The sequence below is a fragment of the Populus alba genome, chromosome 10 (assembly GCF_005239225.2).
Source record: "Populus alba chromosome 10, ASM523922v2, whole genome shotgun sequence".
NCBI lineage: Eukaryota > Viridiplantae > Streptophyta > Magnoliopsida > Malpighiales > Salicaceae > Populus > Populus alba.
Genome location: NC_133293.1, coordinates 13509770 through 13531272, shown reverse-complemented (window position 1 = coordinate 13531272; position 21503 = coordinate 13509770). Strand labels below are relative to the sequence as shown.

Genomic DNA, 21503 nt, shown 5'->3' with positions numbered 1-21503 from the left:
AATAAAATTGAACACAAGACATATGGAAGATTGTCTGATTTCTTCTTTTTATTATTATTAAGTAAAAAACTAAAACGTGTAGTGTAGGATAAGTATACTTCATTCTTTTATATTTTATTATGGATTTATTATTTATATTTATATTTTTTGTTTTGTTTTTTCAATTTACTTCTTAAATATTTTTTTGCGTGATTGCATCATTTCTAAGCCAAATTCAAGGGTAATCAAATGAAATTTATTGACCAAGTATAAAATTAAAAAACAAAGACCAAAATAAAAAATACGTCATAAATAAATGATGGTTTGAAAGCTCAAACAAAAATTTAATTTAGCCCTTATACTTTAAAAATTACACATATTCGGTACCTCAATACTTTTTCCATTCAATTTCGGTACAAAAATTTATTTTTGTTATGTTTTAATCCCTGGTTCGAAAAAGAAGATAGAGAAGCGGCCAAACTTTGATGGTAGAGAGAGAAAAATATCATTGACACCGATTTAGGCTACCAAAATAGTCGATATTTGTATCAATTGATTCAATTTGATAAAGAAAGTTCATATTAAGTTTTTTTTTTACATTTAAAGTTGGTAAAAACATAGATTTGAGTTCAGAATGATTTTTTATTTCAAGTTGATTTTGGTTTTTGACATTTGTTTTGGGTTTTTTAGGTCATATATAGGTTTATCATGGTTTTTTAGGATGTTTTGGGTGAAAATGGGTTAAAAAACAAGTTCTTGGGTAAAAAAAACCCTTAAACCCTAATTTTATGGGAACTATAGTATCTAAAATACAGGCAAAATCACACAACATGTTGTTTGCTCTATTTTTTTTTTTTAAATGTTGGGGTAAGCGATATGTCATCCACCCAAAATACTATAAAAAAAAGGTCCAAGTACACGAGCCCTAACAAAATAAGCCAGGCCCAGCAACACCTGGCCTTATGCTTTTTATTTTTTAAAATTATTCTTTTTATTTATATTTAAATTAATACAACTTATCTCTTTTATTTTGTTTATGGAGCCTCTTTTAAATAATGTTTTTTTGTTACTTTGTATATGTTTAATTTCTTAAACGAGTTTTTTTTTGTAGGTAAACTTTATATTCTCAAATATATTTTTTCAAATAATATTTATAATATGTTCAGCCTTACATGATATTTTTTTTCCTTTTATTTTAATCAATCAATTTAATGTGTTTATTTATTTCTACTATTATTTGATTGAATAAAAATATTATTTTAATAATTAAATTTTTCAAACACAACTAGGTAAATGTTTCGCATTGTGAGATGAAATATCTTAATTTACATCCGTCTCTTGATTTTTTCAATTTTATTCTTAATTGTTGTTTATGACTTTTAAATTTTTTTTATTAACACACATAATTTTCAGTTTATTTAATTACATATATACATAAACTTTTTTATTTTCTACAAAAACAAGTCAAAAAAGCCTGTATATTAATTTTTTTGTTGAAAAAAATATATGGATCGCGACAAAGCACATGTCACATAACTAGTAGTATAAATTAAAAGAGGTGATGCTTTTACTATGTACCATCTCATAAAACACTAGTCATTTTAATAATATTTTTTTTCTTTGTTTTGTTTTTAAAAAACTATATTTCTTTCTCTAATTTAATACATCAACATTTAGTTTATTGGAAATTGACCTTTATAATTATTATGGTTTGTTTTATAGGTGGTTAGCTCAGTTTCATAATCCAAATAACGGGTTTTGCAAGTTGACTCGGTTGACTTAAGTTTTTTTAATATTTTTAAATTGATATATTTTTTTTATTTTTATCTTTCAACATTTGGTTAATTAGGAATTAGACTTTATGATTTATTTTGGTTTGCTTTTTATAAGGTTATCTCGATCTTATGATTGGAGTTGCAGGTTTGACGGGTTAACTTAGTTGACTCAAGCTTTTTTTTTTTTTTAATTGGCACCTTTTCATTCCCATCCTTTAGCGTTGAGTTGACCATGAATTAGGTAATCTCGGGTCACATGTTTTACAGGTTAACATGGATAGACTCATGTTGTTTTATTGTATCATGTTTTAGATTGATTTTTTCTTAAAATTTCAATCTTTAACAATGAATTTATTAAAAATTGAGCTTCATAGTTTGTTTTGATTTGCTTTCTATGAGGTTATCACAGTCTTTTGATCTTAGTCACGAGTTTGACAAGTTAACCCAAGTTAACTCATATTTTTTTTTTTCTGTTTATTTTTTATGAGGTTATCTCGGTCTTATAACTCGAGTAATGAGTTTGACTGTTGACTTATATCAATTTTTTTTTGTTATTTTTTAATTTCATTCTTCAACACCGGGTTAATTAAAAATTGAGTTTTGTAATTTATTTTAAATAGAATTATTACAGTCTCATGGTCTAGGTCGAGGATTTGACAAGTTATTTCAAATTGGTTCAAATCGATTTAATATATTGTTGTTTCAATATTTTTTTTTTTAAATATATCTTTAATTTTTGTAAATCAAACAATACTTTTAACGATTATTCAAATTATTTTTAAATTCTTCAAACCGATTATGTCACTTAAAAAAAAGACTGCAAGAAACCGAATCCTTTTGTAGTGCCATAGTTTAATTTTTGTTATCTATAAATCAATCTTATCCCAAAACAAGGGCGGAGTCGTATAATTAATTCACATAAAGTAGCTGTTGAAATGGGAATCAAATAAGCCAAACGCTAGAAATATAGAATATGTAATAATGATGACAAATACGTGGGGATCAAATTATCAATCACATGCTTAACACGATAATATAATGCCATCTAATCATCTGTGAATTATATATTTTTATTTGGCTACAAATATTTTTAGATTGTAATGGATATTTTTTAAGGGTTTCATTTCAGTCCTTGAGTTTTTCAAAAAATATATAAGGCTTGATATTTTATATTTATTTACAAATTGGTCTTTATTTGAAAGTTGTCTTGTCCTTGATAAATTTAAAATCACATTTTAGTCTTGATGATAAATTTCTTTGCAATCAAGTCCCTATATAATTACTCTCAATCATGTAATTGTTCATCACATAATTGTTTTATATTATACTTATAATGTAATGAGTCATTGAATTATAATGGATCATTACATTACAAAATTTGAAAATTACACAACAAAATATAAAAATGTAATGGGATGTTTTCATATCATCCATCCGAGAGAATCGTTGCGATATTTTTATTTCTATGGATAGATACTTTCGGTTTCTGAATCTTTTATCTATATATTTTTACTAATGGACAGATATTTCTGAAATTACAACGTTCTGTTTTGTTCAGGCTCCTGCCCAGCTAATAGTCAACGCTTGGTTGTAGACAGACCGAGTCTCAGGTGATCAAAAACAAAAAATAGAAATAAGGAAAATATATAGATAATCAACAAAAATAAATGCCAGTGTGTGTTTTTATTTAAACGCGGGCCATAACATAATTTTCCAATGAATTAATCGTTCATTCCTTTGGGGAGACTGGCCAGATGGGGAGCAATCGATCATTTGATCTATAAATTGGACAATTTTCCATCTAATTAAAAGTTTATTGATGGCTGGGCTTTTTGTTCCGGCCAAACAACCATGCTAAGATGACTTGGACACAATATTAAAAGCTTAGCAGAATTTAGTCTCTGCAACAGGAATCCCGCTTCGCATTATGAAACTAGTACCAGATTCTTTTATATCTTCAGCTATCTATTGCCCGCAACTCTACCAATAACTTTCTTTGTTAATTCCTAGGTGATCACAGCATCTGAGTGATCATGTCAAAATCTAGCCAGTGTTTCTTAGGATAAAAAGACATCTAGTTGGGTCGGGAACTGTACAAAGAAGACAGTTAATTTGCTTGCTTAAATTGTCAATCTCGTTCTTCAAGGAAATTGTCAGGGAAAGATTCGTTGTTGGTCTAACTTAAACCCATTTCTTGAACAGATCTGAGAGCAAATTAAATCTAATCATATGGATATAACTACCAATCACTGTTGCAGCTTAATTTTATTACATAACCATGGCATACATGTAATGACAACAAGAGTACTATTCAAATGATGTCCAAACAACTTAATAATTACCAAGTAATTCCACGTGGAAATAGAAGTAATGCCTTTTCATTCTGGTTTCTTCACAACAAGGACAGAACAATTGGCTTTAAGGAGGCAGTAGTTGCTCTGACTCTCCAGAAAATCCCTGGATCAAAACAAAATCTAATTTTAGAGCCAGTGGTGAAGTTTATTGCAAAAGTTCATTTGTATTGGTACCCATCTTAATGATAATCTATATTTTGAGTAGGATGAGGTTTTGGGTAACAGGTTGACGTCACTGTAACCATTCCAGTATCAAGAGACATGTGACTGGCAATTGATATCATGTAAATATGAATTAGTATGTCATAATCGTACGAGAAGACATTTTCAAGTTGATGCGCTCAATGATTTTGAAGGGAGCTCGCGCGTACCATTTATGTGATTTAGACAGTTAAAAAAAGTTCCCTGGACAATTCAACCAAATTGCTGATTTTTTTAAAAAAAAAAAAGTTGAAGAAAACTAACCTTTTGAGGGTTTCATTAATGGGTGTGTCACCGATCACTAGTAGATTAATCTTATTCTTTTGAACAGCACTGCTTATGAGCTCATAAGGCTCCCCAACTTCTGTGATTGTCTCTGCTTTCACCTGTGGAGACAAAAATGACATGAATCGATGAACACACACACATATCCTGCACTGTTGACTGCAAGATTGCTGAAAACAAGTGAATACGCATAGGAGAAGTGAACTCAGCTTTACTTGATTTATTGTTCAGATGAAATTCAGATTTTAATGCTTGTGTAAATCCCTGGACTGAAATTTATTCGCTGATTTTGTCAGCAGGAACAAAAAAGAAAGCGATTTATATTACTATAGAATCAAAATGAGGATTAAATTCTTCTAATATATTAGTTTCGTCTTCATATTGCCAAGTCAGATATAACCTGGAAGAAAGTGATCCAGTGGCCATACCCCTCGACTATCACAGATATCCACAGCTTTCTCCAAGATACCCTGTAAGATTTTCTTGCTTTTTTCTTGCATGGAACAAATCAAACCTAGGGCTGCCGTGAAAAAATACATGCTTGTAAATAATCTGTAACTCTGTAGTCAAAGCAATACTAAAAACACAACTCAGACATAAAAAAAACCTTGGAAACAAACTTTTCAGATCAAAATACTAAATATACCAAAAGAGAAGAATTAAATGTTAACCAGAAGAATGTAAACCAGAAGAAGAACAAGGAAGATAAAGAAAACTAACTGGGTGAGACTGTACAGTACAACGCAGTGGTGCCAAGTTGTGCCCCATATGCAAAGTTACAGTTAGGAGTAGGTAGCGCAGCAAACATGACAAGCGGTGAGTCAGCAATGAATCCTTTGAGATTGTCAAGCACCCACATGAGTGCATGATAACTGTACTCACTCTCATCTATGATCACCATCACCTTCTGATTAGACCCTTCTACTTGTTTCTCCATTTTTCGCAAGAGAGAAGCAACTCCAGATTTTCAGAGCAGGAAAAACTTTCTTGCTATGCACCACCTCAACTTCAGACTACTTCTATTTATAGAGAAAAAAGAACTTGAAAACCTTAACTTTACATCTTTTAAAATTTTCTTTTTAAAAGAGCTAAAATACATCTCGCCCGCACCTCTCCAATGTGTTGATAACCGTTGCTTAATTTGCTGCTGACTTGTCATTTTAAAGAGAGGAGAAAATACATATGTTGAAATTATTTAATCAGTTTAATAGAAACGCGGATTTCAAATAAATGATGATTTCAGATAATGTATATAATACTATTAATATACAGTTAATCCGTTCTTTTTTTCAACTTCATTGAATTTTAATTTTGTTTATGCCCCTTCAATTATTAACAAACCTTTAAAGCAACGATCATCTTGTAAACGTCAAAATGAGTACCAGTCAAGATGATCTATGAACACAAGACATGATAGCTTGGAGGACTTTCTTGCAAAAAGGTCGGTTGCTTCCCAAGATTGACTAGATTGTGCCCACTGCAATCCTATTTTTTTCAAATCAATTAATAACATACTGTAGGGGTGGAGATTGGGTTTTCTTAGGCATGTGATGCAACATTTTAACTCGATCTAGAGTTTCTAGCTATTGAATAAACATTTAAGTATTCGTTTTTATCACTAAATACGACATATTGCTGTTATTTTGTGTAGGCCATGTTTGTTTGTTGTAAAGTATTTTTTTTTAAAAAAATAAATTTTAGTATAATGAATTATTTTCTGATATTTGATAGTGTAATAGAAAATAAGTTAGAAAATACTTTTCAATGTTTGGTTATGTCATGAAAAATGAGCTGAAAAATAACTTATTGATGTTTTATTTTTCTCAAATTTATTAAAATAATAAGGAACAAATCTTACAAATTAAAAAGTTGAATGATAATGAAATTGAAAAAAAATATATAATTTCATAAATTATCTCAAATAAAATAAATATTAATCAAAATAATAGAGATCAAATCTAAAAAATAAAAAAATATATGAAAAATTTAAAATAATAATAATTAACATTTCGTAATTATTTTAAATAAAATAAGTAACGATAAAAAAAAATAAGGATCAAATTTGATAGATAAAAAATTTCAATAAAAAAATGATAAGGAAAAAGCAAATAACAATTATAAAAAATGAGGATCAAAGTTAGTATAAAAATTAAATTTTAAGAGATGAAATTAAAAAATAAATATTCAAAACAAGATATATATAACAATCAAAAGTTTGAGGACCAAATTTGATATAATCAGCAAATAATATGATATTTCTAAATTTTTCATAACTTTCAGAAAGTGTTTTCCATCTAAATTTTTTAGGAAAACATTTTCCTGAAAATCAAGTCAAATTTTTCTTTCACTGGAAAGTATTTTTTATTGATCAACTTTTTTAATGGTAAACAAACACGAAAAAATTTAAAAAATAATTTTTCAAAAATAATTTTTTGAAAAATAAACATAGTCTTATTTGAGACCTTTTGTTATAAATCAGAACAAATAAAATCTAATATGGTCTCAAATTCTCAATGTGCTCAAGTTAGCGTGCGAATACTACCAAATCAATGGGGTTAAATAATATTTTCTGGCGGATCAGGTTAATTTGCATGAAAGCAACATTAAATATAACTTTTAGAAGGTATGAGTTTTTTTTACTTAATAATTTTACATATTATTGTGGATGAACTATATAAAATAAAAAAATTGATTTGATACTCAATTTTTTTGCCGGCATTGTTTAGTATTAATTAAAGGTCAAAATAAAACTTAACTTTAAACACATGTTTCTCTCTCTTCAAGATATGTCATATATCTACAGAAAGCTGTGTCTAATTTATATCACCAAAAGTCTGCAAATGTACAGGACATTGTTTTGAATTCACGAGGGTGTTAGTTGAGCCCTGTGTTGTACTTCAACTGTAAATTTCCCTCAATAAGTAACCAAGAGTTCTCTTTCTCTTATCTAAAATTAATATGCTTTGGATAATGTCCATTTTTTTTCTTCAGTGCTTCAGGGTGCTTTGCTCTTTTCAGTGGGGAGTGAAAATTTTGAGGCTAGGTCAGCGCAGTTAGCAGTCCAAATGGCTAGCCGCCCAGATCAGAATTTGGAGCCCTCTTTAGGACTTCCCTAACTGAGATGGAATTTTTGTTTTACTGCATTTCCACATAATGACGTCCCAAATTGGTCATTAAAGACTGTAGAAGCTTTTCCTATTGTCTCTATATTTCGGGGTGTGTGAAAAGATTACTTCTGCTCTTGCAAGTTAAGTTGACGTAGGAAGTGGAATCTTTCCTAATCGTAGATCCTAGTTTTCTTTACAAAATCTTTGTGATTATACGGAGGAAGGTGGGGTCCCTCCTTGGTTGCTTTTGATTTATGAAAATCTTTCATTCATGAAAGGGAAGGGGTAACTTGATACACACCGCGTTTTTTAGACGTGAGACGTGACAGTTTTTACCCAGGATAGAAGGATTGAGACTTGATGCTTCGGTCCAGTCATCAATTTTTCTGGTGGATTAGTCTCACCAGCAAATTACAACATTTTCTTTGCCTTCATGTATTTGTGGAAATTTCCTTTTCTTCCTCTCATTTTTGTTTTGTTTGTCTCTCCTTGGTACAAAGTTCATGGCAGAAACAAAGAGTCATGGTCATCATCAAAAATCCTCCATCAGCAAAATCCCAGCATGAAAATTCTATGCAAGTGGATTAGAATCAAGATAGTCCCCTGAATATAGTTTTTATACATCTTGACTGATTTTTTCAATGTGTTTAAGCTCTAAGCACCCGTGGTTATCCCATCCATGGGAGGATAATTTATCATCTGTATCCACCAGAATGTGTTCGACAGTTAGAGGTTTTCCGTCACCTGAACAGAATTTGCTGGTAATCTGTTCCTCATTCGTGGATAGGTCTATTGATGTGCTCAATAAAATTTAGCGTTGATAATATTCTAAACATTTGATCGAGTATTTTTTAAAGATATAGAGGAACGGACTTCACATGCAAGCTGTGAAGTAGATCAAGGAGAGAGTGTTTTGTTTTGGTGTATCTGGAAATGAAATAATAAAGCTGAAGATAACCCATGTTAACAGAAGCCAAACCAGCTGAGATGAATTTATTTTATCTAATAACTTACAAAGACAACGCCTTTTGACAAGACCCAAATATCAAACTTATCAAACAGCATCGGAACATTCTGAGGATTATTTTTTACTTGACATGCTGTAAGTTTGTTATGACAGAAAACTGAGACTTACTGGCCTCCGTATAGCCAGAACTCAGCATTCTGCTTCACATGATAGCAGCACTATGACGGTGAAGTCCTCAAACTGCAGGTTTCTTCACAACAAGAACAGGGCACTTGACATTGTGCACACAGTAGTTGCTGACACTTCCCAGAAAAGCCCTGCCCCAAAAGACTTGAGTTAAATAAGTCATTTGTATGTTTTAGTCTATCCTGGTGCAGTGCAGAGGCACCCGTGTTTGCACACGATAGCACAATGATAGTTTATAAAAATAAACCTGTTACACAGCTCTACAAGCTAAAGACACAAGACTTGTTTTGCATTCAATTACATTTTGAAATGAATGACATACCTTTTCTTTTTCTTCTTTTTTATTCTGTAAGGATACATGAAAAAAGAAATGAAAAAAAAAAAGGATGCGTATACCATTTCAGAAGAAAAGACTAACCTCTGCACAGGTCCCCGATCATGGCTACCTAAAACCAGTAGTTGGATGTTGAGCTTTTCTACAGCTTCACATATCGCTTCTTTAGGATCCCCAATTTCTGTCATTATCTCTACATCGACCTTAAGGAAGACAAAAGAGTATCAACATTTCTGCATATAACAACAAGCATAAATACTTGATGTGCAGCCTACTTGTACTTGCATGCTTTTTTATGTGTGTATGAAGGAACTTCAATTTATTTCTCAACTACAGGGGCTTCAATTTACTCACTCAATCAACACGCTGTATAGATCATGTACAATAACCATCAACAAATTCATTCTACAAGCAGAATTCTTTAATAACGAACAGTTAATAAAATGTAAGAAACCATTACCCCATGTCTGGCACAAATATCTTTAGCTTTATCCAACAGAAATAATGCAATCTTTTTTTTATTCTCTTGTATGGATGCAACCAAATCCGCAGCTGCAAAAAATAAAAATAAAAATTATACTCTTGAAGTATCATACAAATGAAAAACAAAATAAAATTTGCTTTAAACTCTTTTTTAAAAAATAAAATTTGTTCGCTTTTTTTATGATTACTGCTAAAAGAAATGAGTGTTCATTAAGGAAATAAGAGGAACTTACGAGTAGTGCCAAAAGTGGAAGCATGGAGATAACCCAGATCTGAATTAGGCTGTGCGGTGAAGATGATAACATCAGAGTCAGCGATGGAATCTCTTAGCTTGTCAAGAAACCATTCAAGTGTATAGTGGCTGATCTCACTATCATCTATTGCCACCATCACCTTCTTCTTTTCACTACCTCTTCCCTGTTCCATTACTCTATAACAGCAGAACAGCGCTCTAGTTCTCTCTTTATTAAATGCAATGAAGTCTCTCTAGCTACAGGTTCCCAGTTATATATCAAAGGCTGGTGGATATGATCAAGTGCTTCACTGACCAAAACGGTGGGATAATTTTGGACTGGTGATGGGGAATTCGATTACACTGCAATATTTTGTAGAATTGTAGGTTTTTTTGTGGTTGAAATGCAGAATTGTAGTTGAATACAGTTCTGTTTTTTTGGTCTTACCAAACAATCAAACCACATTGGTGTTGCAGTTGACATTAGTTACGCCAGTTAGTTGAGTTTGGATAATGATGTATTAAACACAGAAATTTCCTGCCCACATCCTCCTCCGTCGTCTCCATCTCTATCATAAGAAAAAGAAAATACGGTCGGCTTTTGACATGTCGTTTGGGAATAACGATGGCACAAACTTTCTAGCGCTTTCCCTTAATTTAGAGGTCTAACCCAAATCTATCCTCTAATGGGATAACAACACAGAAAGAAGATCCCACCCTTTTGAAGATTTTAGTCCTTTTGGGCCTCCTCACACCATTTATCTCCACAACGTGCATGGATGGACCGCTAAGATTGATGATACCTCCTTTTCTTTTCCAGGAAAAAAATGGGGTCAATTTATTGTCCTCCCACTTTCGAGCTCTGAAGAAATATAGCAATAGAAGGGACTACAGAAATAATGTTTCCTTCGAAGGAGAATACGCTTTCTTCCTGTAAAATTGTGCAATACACATGACTACACGCATGGTATAGCCAGAACCGAGAATGATTGCCATGGCAAACATTCATAGCTGGACTGCACCATGCTCCTAGCCTCTAAATATTTGATATCCATCGTTTTTCCCATCTATTGAAATTCAAATCTATGACAACAACTCAGCTCTTCATTTTACACCTTAATTAACTGAATCTTTTTCCCTAAAAGAACAACAAATAAATGAAAATTTTGTCTGGTATTTTCTATGCTTAATTCAATCAACCAATGGATTTAATTCTCTATGATGAGTGATAAAAATGTTTGCTGCAACTTGCTAATAAAGAAGAAAAAAGCCTGTTTACAACTACGAACGTGAACTAACATAATCAGAAATTATATATTAAAAGGTGCTAACATTCTCTTCAATGCGAACTAACATCATTAATCAGAGACGCAAAAGAGGTGTACAAATTTGATAAATTACAACCAACATTACTTTCCATTCGTGGTCAAGAGATTTCCTAGGTATACTAGATGTAATTCTATGAGTACAATACTATTACCTTCATCATTTTTTGTTCTTTTTGGTTAAGTTCATCCTCTAATTATTCTTAGTCAATAGCAAGTGAAACTGAGAATTATCTTACCAATTACAACTGGTAATAAGTAACAAATTTGTCTGATTTCTTGTCACAATAAATTTACTCAAGACTCCTCATGCCGAAGGAACTGAACAAATTTAGATCTGAATTCAGGTGGAATGCGAACTGGACGATAATTTTTGTCAAGCCAGACAGCCGTTGCTTTTGCTTCCAGAATAGGCTGCAGAAATGCAATTAGAGCTACTGAGATTTTGAGAATATACAGGACAAATCCTTAAGACATCTAATTGCAAGGATGATAATAAATTACCTCTTCATTTGGCAGTCTGAAAATGAAGTGTTCAAAGTATAGGCGAGCAGCAGAGGAACCAGAGATCCTTACCTTTACAACAAACCTGTCTCCACTCTAGAAGCACCAACAAGAAAGGAATATTACTAAAATTTACCAGAAACAAGTTATAGATGTTGCATTTACTAGTGGCAGCACACATATTGCAAAACACACTGACCAAACTTTCCAATCAAGCTCGGAGCAAGTGTTTTATCATAGTTGCATTGTAACAGATGCACGTGAAAGTATTTACAGATGCCCGGTACTATACTAATAGAAATAGAGTTTGGATAAAAGTTTATGTTAAAACCCTTCCTCCCTTCCACGAAGAAGCAGCCATTACCTTCCTAGACCTTAACTTGGATAAAGATTAAAGTGAAATGCGAGTGAGGCACTCGAGAATACAAAGAAGTTTCAAGTTTAAAACCCTTTTGTCACAATTAGAAATCGTTCTACTTTCAAGTTTAAAACCCTTTTGTCACAATTAGAAATCGCTCTACTTTCAAGAACAGCTAAACCAACTACGTTCACCAGTTTTCTCCGTTCTCTTCCCCATTTAGTTTGTTAGAAAATAAGCTTGGCATTACCAAAATATACAGGGAAAAACACAAAAAGGATTAGTATAGTTGATTAAAAAGAAGAAGCAAGGACATACTCTTAGCGGGGCGAGGAATTTGAGTGACAATTCTGAAAGTGCCAAAGCATCGCCAGTGCGAGCAACTACATCAGCACTGACACCAATCCTCTCCAAAAGCTCATGACGACCTGATTAAAATTAAAATTGGTGATAAAGGAAAATGAATTTAACAATTTCTTGTTTCCAATTTTACTCTCTTCTAATCAAATGCAACAGAAATGTTGAATAAAAGAAGAAATATAAGTACCGTGTTGGCAATAACTGGCGTAAACAGCATTGTTGACGACTCCGAATTGATCCAGCTCGTAATCACGCACTTTTAGCTCCACTTCCACTAACCCACTCATTCTACAAAACCCATTTGCTTCCCACATAAATACAAATAATTAACACCAAGATAATTAGTCCCTAAAGAAAGAAAGATGAAAGATTACCCTTTGCCAGCTTTGAGATCGATAAATGGTAACGACATGCAGTTTCTGACGGGGGGCAGTGACCGCACATGTGGCGGCCGGGAAGTTGGAAACGGAGCAGGTGAGGATTGACGGGGAAGACGGATCCTCCATTTCGCGCAGGCACGTGAGGTGGTAGGAAACGTCACGTGTGGCAGGGGGGTTATTGCCAATGCCTGCAAAATCATAATCACAGGACACAGTCACCCTGCTATGCTAAATTGCTATCTATCTAGTTGGGGGGGGGGGGGAGATGAGTGGGAAATTGCATATGTAAATACACGATCTCTTTCTTTTCGGAATTTTTTTTGGGCGTTAGAATCTATGATTTTGCAAACTGTTGTTCTCGATGACTACTTAAATTTCTGTGTAATGTAGTTCGCTCCTCGTACTTTCTTGATCGCTTTTTCTCATTTTAAAGTTGGTGATGCAATTATTTATATTTTATAATCCCTAGAAGTTGAAATCTTTCTAGACAAATATTTATTTTTTTAATTTAATAATCTTAATGCTACTAGCTAACTGCATTAACTCTTTATTTCTTACACATTATATAATTATGTCATAATTAGATAATCATTTAAACAACATTTATTTAAAAAGAACTTAATTATAAAATGCTAAGGGGAAAAAAAAAGAGAGATGAGAAGAAATTGAAAGTTTAGGCATTCAATTGGTTGGATATGCACATCTGGCCCATGTAAGTAAATCCGACATGCTTGGATCTTGAAATTCATGTTCGCATGCCCTTTTTTTTTAAAAAAAAAAAAAGACAAATGACATATAACTCACTTTAAAGAGTTATTTTATTTTTACGAATGTCTTGTCTCTCATCCCGGAGCAAACAACATATTTCTGATATCGCCTATCCAATCATTAAAGGTGGCTTTAGTGATCTCTTTAATTTTTGACATATAAAACCTATATTCTAACCATTTTTCACTCCAAAACATGAAAAATAAAAACATGAACCTTTACACCCTTTTTTCTAACAACAAAACATTTTTTAATTGACCAAAATCTCAAAATCAAATAAAAAAAAATTAGAGTTGCTATCTACCCTATTCAACATCAATGAAAGTGAAAATTATCTCCATTAAGTTTTTCTTTAAAAAATGAATTCCATAAACATCAAGATCAAAGTATTTGGTGTCAAAAATCGAACCACCCAAGAGTTTTCTCTCTCTTTAAAATTTTCCACTTTTTAACGAACTTTTTCTCTGCACTCTCAAGGCTTAGGGATTAAAAGTGTCATATCCAAATCCTGGGTTCATGACTGGCAACACAAGAGTGGTGTCGTAAAGATACCCCGTCTATGCTAAGTCTTGAAACGTACATATTATAAAATAAATTATATAAAAATTTTACATAGCGTTTCATAATCTTTCAAATATTATATTTTTTAAAACCAGTAAAATCAAATAACAATTCAAAAATTCTCATCATCAGACAAAGCAAAACAAATAATCCATGATACTTATTACTTTTCAAAATCTAAACTTAATAAAACAATATAATAGTTGAGCGTCTAAGACATTGAATCAAAAACTTTGATTGAAATCTTGATTTGTGAGTATTTAAATTTGTAGATTCCACAATATAATAATATGTTATTTAACAACCCACAATTTCATACATTAAATCGATTTGTTTCAAGACAACTAACATCCTAGTACATCAATTAAAACCCTTAAATTCTTTAATTACCAAAAAAATATAAAAACCATAAACATTTCTTAAATCTTTTAACAATAAATTTTCTAATAGAAAATAACAAACGAGGGAATCATTTACTTGTTTCTTCAACATTTATTGAATTAAAACTTAAGCTAAAACTAAAATCCTTGGTATACATGGGAGAAATGAGAAAGTAAAGAAAAGACAACCTTTTTTTTTAAATACCTAAGATAGTTGTTGAGTTTTGGGCTAAGATTTGGAATTGGGTCATTGGGCCAAAACCATGGTTCTTATAAAAAGTAAGACAAATATAATTTGGGATAAAAATGAAAAATCAAAAAACATAAAGAACTAGACATAAAAGAAAGTGAAAACTACAAGACCCGAGTATATATTTACACAACCTTTGAACAATGAACATGAAAAAAGGTTGGGAATTATTGTTAATGTCAAATTTAGTCCATTTTCTTTTAAAATTATCATATGCAATAATTTTAAAAAATTTAATGCAAAATCAACACCTTTTTAAACTCCAAAACAATCCTTGACACCTTGAGTGCTCACAAGAATGAAATACAAAGAGACCAAAAAAATCTAGTACAACAAAAAAAGGATTTTCAAGGACCAAATTGAAAGAAAACATAGCTTGGAGATCAAAGCAAAAGAAAATTAACTTGAGGGAAAAAGAAAGAAGTTAAAAAAGGCCGCTAATTATTGTTAACTTCAAATTTCATCCATTTTTTTTTTTTTGTCCTGCAATAATTGTGGAAGATCATCACCTATGATGAAAGAGTTAAATAAGCATTTTTTCCACCACTCTCTAATCCTCTCCGTTTCTTGAACCTGTTTATATCTTAATATTTAGACTTAATGTTATTATGCTATAAATGTTAATACAAATAACCACCTGCAATTTCGTGTAAAAATATGCTATTTTATTGTCGGCATGATGTGCCAAAGCGTTGTTTTTTATTCCGGTAACAATGATGATATATCACTAAAAAAAAAAAATCAAAAAATTAGAATAGCAACAATATTATATATTAGATACTTTACATTAACTTACAACATACTTGAAATCAAATATGAAGTGGAGATCAGAGGAGAAAGAGATCAAACTCAGAAGTATGCGTGTGTACGTGACAATCTAACCTTAATAATATTTCCAGAAATTGCAAGAGAAGATAAGTTGACAATTTGGTCATTACCAGGGAAGTTCATATGGAACTTAAGTTGTTGATGATCAGGTAAGTTTCCATTAGAAAAGGCAAGGAAATTTTGATCAAGAGTTGAAGTAAAATTCTCCGATTCTTTCTGGATGCCCCGAAAATAGGAGTTTTTTTTTTTGTCTCCTTGGGATGATGTCCACATAATGGGATGAAAGCCCACATAATTTGAAATATCCCGTAGCTATTAAACCTGTTAGAACACAAAAAAAAAATGACTTAGGATGCATAAATATTTCCATGTCATGATATACTGTATGTATTAGATAATTACAAACTAGTAGAAGAGTATTTCTGAGTTCCAGCCTTGATCAAATTAAACAAGAAAACCATTCGTGAAGAGGCATATTATTTCCAAGAGTTCTTTTCCTTGCGCATGTCCATTGCACAGTAGGAGGTCCATCTTCCTTCAATTGAGCCCATCACATGCCAGGTTTAAGAGGCTAACCCCTCCTAATGGGCTATCTTACTGGGCCTTTAGAGTATCTAGTTTAAGGGCTGGGAACTTCGCATGAAATTGTTAAAGAAAAAGAGAAGAAAAGTTTTGGATGGTATTTGGGTTGTTTAGGCATCACCATCAGAAAGATATTACAATGACCCAGATAATTGAATGTCAAAAAAAAAAGAGGAAAAAAAAAAGGTGGTGTTCTGCTCATTGATCCCGTTTGAAGCAAAGGAAAGGCAGGGGGGAAATGTTATTTAAATTTGCCCCCATGCAGGATCGAAACACAGACTTTCAGTTTACAAGATTGCACTCAGCCACTGAGCTACAGGGCTCATTTGGAATGTGATTCCGTAAGTTGCTATGTCGTTTTACTATAATAGCTGCAACAGTAGCATTCTCTTGAGGAAGCATGTATTTTCCGGCCAGAGAGAAAAAGGGTCTCGGACTCTGCCATTAGCCCCTCTGACAAACGATGTGCGGCTACTCTCTTCTTTTGTTTTTCCCACGAGGAACTCTCACCGGACAAACATTGCTGACACCTTTTTGGTTTTAAAGAGTTAGTTGTACGCTTTATTTATTTATTTATCCTCTTGCCACAAATCTAGTAAAAAGGAGCTAAAAATGTGCAGAAAAGTTTTGATAAATCTTAATTGTCATTAAAAATGAAATCTCGTTGGGGAAAACAGAAGCCCTTCCACTAGAATATTGGAGGATTTGCTAGTGTGTGTGTGTGTGTGTTAACTTCAATTGAATATAAAGTTTAGAACAGAAGATTCCACGAGCGAGAAGTGAGAACATTGAGTCAAATTATTCATGTTAAGTGTTTTAAGAGATGCACGAACAATAATTTAATACCCTTTCCTTTCTCTCATCGGATGGATAAGTATGAATTTTATCCGGCCCCCCACCGCCGAAACACGCGCATGATAAATAATAATATCAATATTTGTCATGTTCACGTCTCACAGTTAGTATTATTGGAATACGAATGTGAGGATTTCTATTCAAACAGTCTTAACCCACGTCGCGTGAGATCTTGAAAATATTCACAAATTAAAAATAGACACATGCTCAAGGCATCGAATCACTAATTATAAAAGCTGCAGAGTACTCACAACTCACAACTATGAAAATATCTATCCTTTATTAATTGCATCTTAACTGTCAGTAATTGATTCTCGTTAATTATAAATGTGTTTGTTTTTGTAATTTAACATATTTTTAAAATTATTTTTTTATAAAAAAATTAAATTGATTCTGTTTAGATTTTTTCAATTATTTTAATATATTAATATAAGAAATATATAAACTAGACCCATTGCAATCGATAAAAAAAAAAAAAAAAAAATTGTATATCTTGCATTCGGTTGTAGGCGTACAAAGTGAAAAGTAGCTGGTTTTATTATAAGTAAAAACCTTTAAATATAAACTATATTCTCATAATAATTATTTTTTTTTATCCATGACTCACTTATCAATAAATTTTTACAACTCCTTACATATAAAAACAACTAAAAAAACCCTTGTAATACTAAATAAAAAATAATTATTTTTCAGAAAAAACCTTTCGCGTGACTTATGGATCACACGTTCATTCAACTTTTTAATGAGGCATTGTTGTACGTTAATAAACGTTAAAAAGATACTCCAATTAAATTCTAAGAGTGAGTGCTGTACCTGTACTAGCTCGTATAAAGTAATGCAATATTCTTTCCACAGTGACAAAATTATGCGTTTCCATGAATTTCTTTGTTTCTCCAAATTCATCAAAGTTAAAGATTTAGACAACAAAAAGGGCTCTCAGCTCCTCCAGGACGCGGTAAAGGAATTCACGTGAAAAGGAAATTTATCTTGTTAACTTTGTATTGATGAATTTGGGAGAAATTAATTATTTGATGTATCCTCCTCCTGCATCATTAATTATTTATAACTTGCAATTAAAGAAATTAAAAGTTAACAAGAAAACCCTCTCCTTTCTAATCTTCTAGTCCTTGTTTTCCAAGTCTTTAAATGACTTCGATGACTTTGGCAAGACAAGAAATTTAAGAAATCTGAAAGATTTTTGCTTCTTTCTTTGATTTTTCTTATTTCAAACTGAATTAATGCTCATTAAAATCTATTATTTTAAATATATTAAATATTGTGGATGATATATTACTAGGACTATAAAAAAAAACTAGCCTGCATCGATAAAGAAAATTAATGACTAAAGATAATTTTCACAACTGAAAAATAATTAAGAGCTGTAGAATGAGAAGTGCATCACTTTATACGAAGCCCTCAGACTTCCATTAACAATTGGCAACCTCTAACAATAATTGTGTGTGCTGTCGAATAATATATTTTGTCTAGCTAGTCAATCACGTTTCTTGCAAGGAGGAAGTAGAAGAAATCAACATAAGAAAATGGTAGGAATCATTCGCAAGAGAAACAAGCAAGATTCATTTTCGAGTTAACTTCCTTACTCTTCCTTGCGCCTTTACGTACCAGCTATGTATATCACTTGTTTGATTAAATAGAAAGAGTTGTTGAATTGGAGATTTCTCTTTAATTGCAGTACTCTGCTAAGTCATTGACTACATAGTTTTTATTATTATTATTATTATTAATGTGGATGTGTGGGTCAACTTGCGTACACTTTAACTAATTTCATGGGTCCTGAAATTAATAATCATGTAAATTTCTAGCTAATGACCCTGAGATTTGTAAGACTCGAACTGATAATATTTAGAAAATAAATCTAGAATCTAACAAGTTAAGTTACACCCTTAGAATTGATGAAATGAAAAAAAAGATCCCACTTTGTACATGTTAATGCGTGGCCTCTTTATATTTTTGGTTTACTGGAAGACCGACATAATGTGGCTTCTTTCTCTATTTCGGGTGATTAATTAAAAACAAAGAACAGATGTGACCTAATCTCTTATATAGTTTTCTTTTATACAGTAAAAAATATTTTCAGATCAATTGGTAATTTATATCTTTTCTATCCATCAGATCTATTCCTTAAGATTAACTGATTACCTAGCTAAAAGAAAATAACTTTGAAATACATCCATGCTCGTCAAGAGTTTTGAAGGATCTCGTTAATTATTGGTGTTTTGTAGTGCTGCTAGATAGGGCCCTTTAAGTGGGACTTGCCTTCTATCTCTGGCACCTTTCAATCTATAGTACCTTCCCACCCCCGCCTTTTTTTTTTTTTTTTCTTTATTTTTGGATGAAACATTTTCAGTCTATTCATAACCCATTGTACATCACCCGTCGGAAATGACCACCCCACCACACAAAAATTCCATTCCATTCACTTGTATATAAAGGGAAAGAGCATTTAGCGAAAGAAACTGCGAATCAGTTCATTTGTAAACTCTCTCTAGGTTAGTAGAGATAGCTTGAACCATGCTATGGCGGTCTATAAACTTCTGGCACTTCTCTGTAGTTTCACTTTAGTACGACTACTCAAACGCACTAATTAGACCTTGACCAATACCTCTCTCTCTCTCTCTTTCACGCACAATAAATATTCAATACCGATATCATCTAAAAAAACATGAGAGCATCAATGCTTGGTGTTACCAGGAGGATTTGCAATTCTAGGGAAGAGGAAGGTGAGCTAAGAAGAGGTCCATGGACTCTTGAAGAAGACACTTTGCTTATTCGTTACATTGCTCGTAATGGTGAAGGTCGTTGGAACATGTTAGCAAAATGCGCAGGTAAATTAGAGACCCCATGACGAAACCATGTATCAACTCGATCCAAAACGTTAAGATAATTGACTAATTTCTTAATTTGTTTTTGGTTGCCCAATTAATTAGTCATGCTCTAACTTTACAGGACTGAAGAGAACCGGAAAGAGTTGCAGGTTGAGATGGCTGAATTACCTAAAACCTGACGTCAAGCGTGGAAATCTTACTCCACAAGAACAGCTTTTGATTCTTGAACTGCATTCCAAGTGGGGTAACAGGTATACAATCTCATCATCAAATCAAGTCCTAATAATTAAGGTTGCTGTTAAATCTTATGTGTTATGGACTTATTGTCTTATACTCCTAGATCCTAATATTTGCTTTCTTTTGAGAATTCCAGGTGGTCAAAGATTGCACAACATCTGCCTGGAAGAACAGACAACGAAATCAAGAATTATTGGAGGACAAAGGTGCAGAAAGAGGCACGCCAACTTAACATTGAGGCTACTAGTACGAAGTTTCTTGATGCTGTTAGGAGTTTTTGGATGCCGAGATTGCTTCAAAAAATGGAGCAGGATTCTTATTCTTCTTCCTTGACAACACTTGACTCACAGTCACAAGCTGATCATGGAGTCAGGTTTCCATCATCCAATTCCACAGTTCCCAGTTCGTTGTCAACGTTGTTGTGTCCTCCAGAAAGCAAATTGGCACGCTTTTCAAATCTTGGCAGTGAAAATTCAAGTTCAGTCACCAGCCCTCATGTTCTTTCTGCAAATTCCGATACAATCTCACCGCACCCTGAAATTCTTGAAAACCCAACTTGTTCGCCTCTCCATGGCGATACTTTCTACAACAACTTAATTTTGAGTGACACCTGCTATGAGGAGGGCAGTTGCTATGACCTAGCTGGATTCAATCAGGCTTCTGCTGGAATGGGCACTTATGACAATTCACCATTGGAATGCCAGATGGCAGAAGGCAATTGGGTGTCTGATGGCATGGAAGATACTTTATGGGTTATGGACGACATGTGGCAGTTTAGGGACTTGAGAGAAACAGGCATCTAGAGGGGTCCCTGTCGATGATTAGGATCTTTTCTATTAATCATCTTGACCCAGACTTCATATATATATATATATATAGTTTAATCAGCATTATTGGTGAATATTGGAGTTATGTTGAGTATTTTAGAGTTCAAGTGATTTGTTGCTGAAGAAGACTGTATATCTATTTTTTTTTTTATGGTGTTTGGTATTTTTCATGTTTAATTATGATTCACATCTTATTTTAATTATTTTTCATATTAAAATAGTGTTTATCTTGAAGATATGATTAATCTTGAATCAATCTTAAAAATATGATTGATCTTGAAAATATGGTTGATCATTAAGATAATGCTTGTTAATATAATGTATATCTTGCATAGATACATTCTAATATTGTGTTACCTTATCAATACCTGTGAATTAGATAGTAATCATGCTTTGAAAAGAGACAGTCAATGTTGCTGATTCTTTTCCTTAATTATAGGTCTTTTTACTGTATATATATTCTTCCGCTAGCAATAAAATAATACATTAAAATTCAATATTTTGTTCTTCTTTATTTCTGCTTCATTTTTTCTTCAGTT

General features: G+C 32.3%; 4 protein-coding genes across 4 annotated transcripts; 1 reads left to right on the top strand and 3 right to left on the bottom strand.

The window, feature by feature from the left end:
• Nucleotides 1–3990: 3990 nt before the first annotated feature.
• On the bottom strand, nucleotides 3991–5720 carry LOC118045440 (uncharacterized). The gene is made up of 4 exons (XM_035054074.2): nucleotides 5315–5720; nucleotides 5023–5114; nucleotides 4574–4695; nucleotides 3991–4211 (listed from the first exon to the last, which is right to left on the bottom strand). Exons 1-4 carry the CDS (start codon nucleotides 5529–5531, stop codon nucleotides 4133–4135), a joined length of 510 nt encoding a protein of 169 aa, XP_034909965.1. The 5' UTR covers nucleotides 5532–5720; the 3' UTR covers nucleotides 3991–4132.
• Nucleotides 5721–8664: 2944 nt separating this feature from the next.
• On the bottom strand, nucleotides 8665–10417 carry LOC140954172 (universal stress protein A-like protein). Its single transcript, XM_073412193.1, has 4 exons — nucleotides 9905–10417; nucleotides 9649–9740; nucleotides 9273–9391; nucleotides 8665–8985 (listed from the first exon to the last, which is right to left on the bottom strand). The coding sequence occupies exons 1-4, from the start codon at nucleotides 10095–10097 to the stop codon at nucleotides 8904–8906; spliced, it is 486 nt and encodes a 161-aa protein (XP_073268294.1). The 5' UTR covers nucleotides 10098–10417; the 3' UTR covers nucleotides 8665–8903.
• A 776-nt stretch (nucleotides 10418–11193) lies between these two features.
• Nucleotides 11194–13244, bottom strand: LOC118045488 (acyl-acyl carrier protein thioesterase TE3, chloroplastic). Its single transcript, XM_035054139.2, has 5 exons — nucleotides 12825–13244; nucleotides 12638–12738; nucleotides 12409–12518; nucleotides 11733–11828; nucleotides 11194–11642 (listed from the first exon to the last, which is right to left on the bottom strand). Exons 1-5 carry the CDS (start codon nucleotides 13028–13030, stop codon nucleotides 11526–11528), a joined length of 630 nt encoding a protein of 209 aa, XP_034910030.1. The 5' UTR covers nucleotides 13031–13244; the 3' UTR covers nucleotides 11194–11525.
• A 6295-nt stretch (nucleotides 13245–19539) lies between these two features.
• LOC118045634 (transcription factor MYB62) lies at nucleotides 19540–21102 on the top strand. The gene is made up of 3 exons (XM_035054326.2): nucleotides 19540–19900; nucleotides 20022–20151; nucleotides 20274–21102. The coding sequence occupies exons 1-3, from the start codon at nucleotides 19738–19740 to the stop codon at nucleotides 20938–20940; spliced, it is 960 nt and encodes a 319-aa protein (XP_034910217.1). The 5' UTR covers nucleotides 19540–19737; the 3' UTR covers nucleotides 20941–21102.
• Nucleotides 21103–21503: the final 401 nt, after the last annotated feature.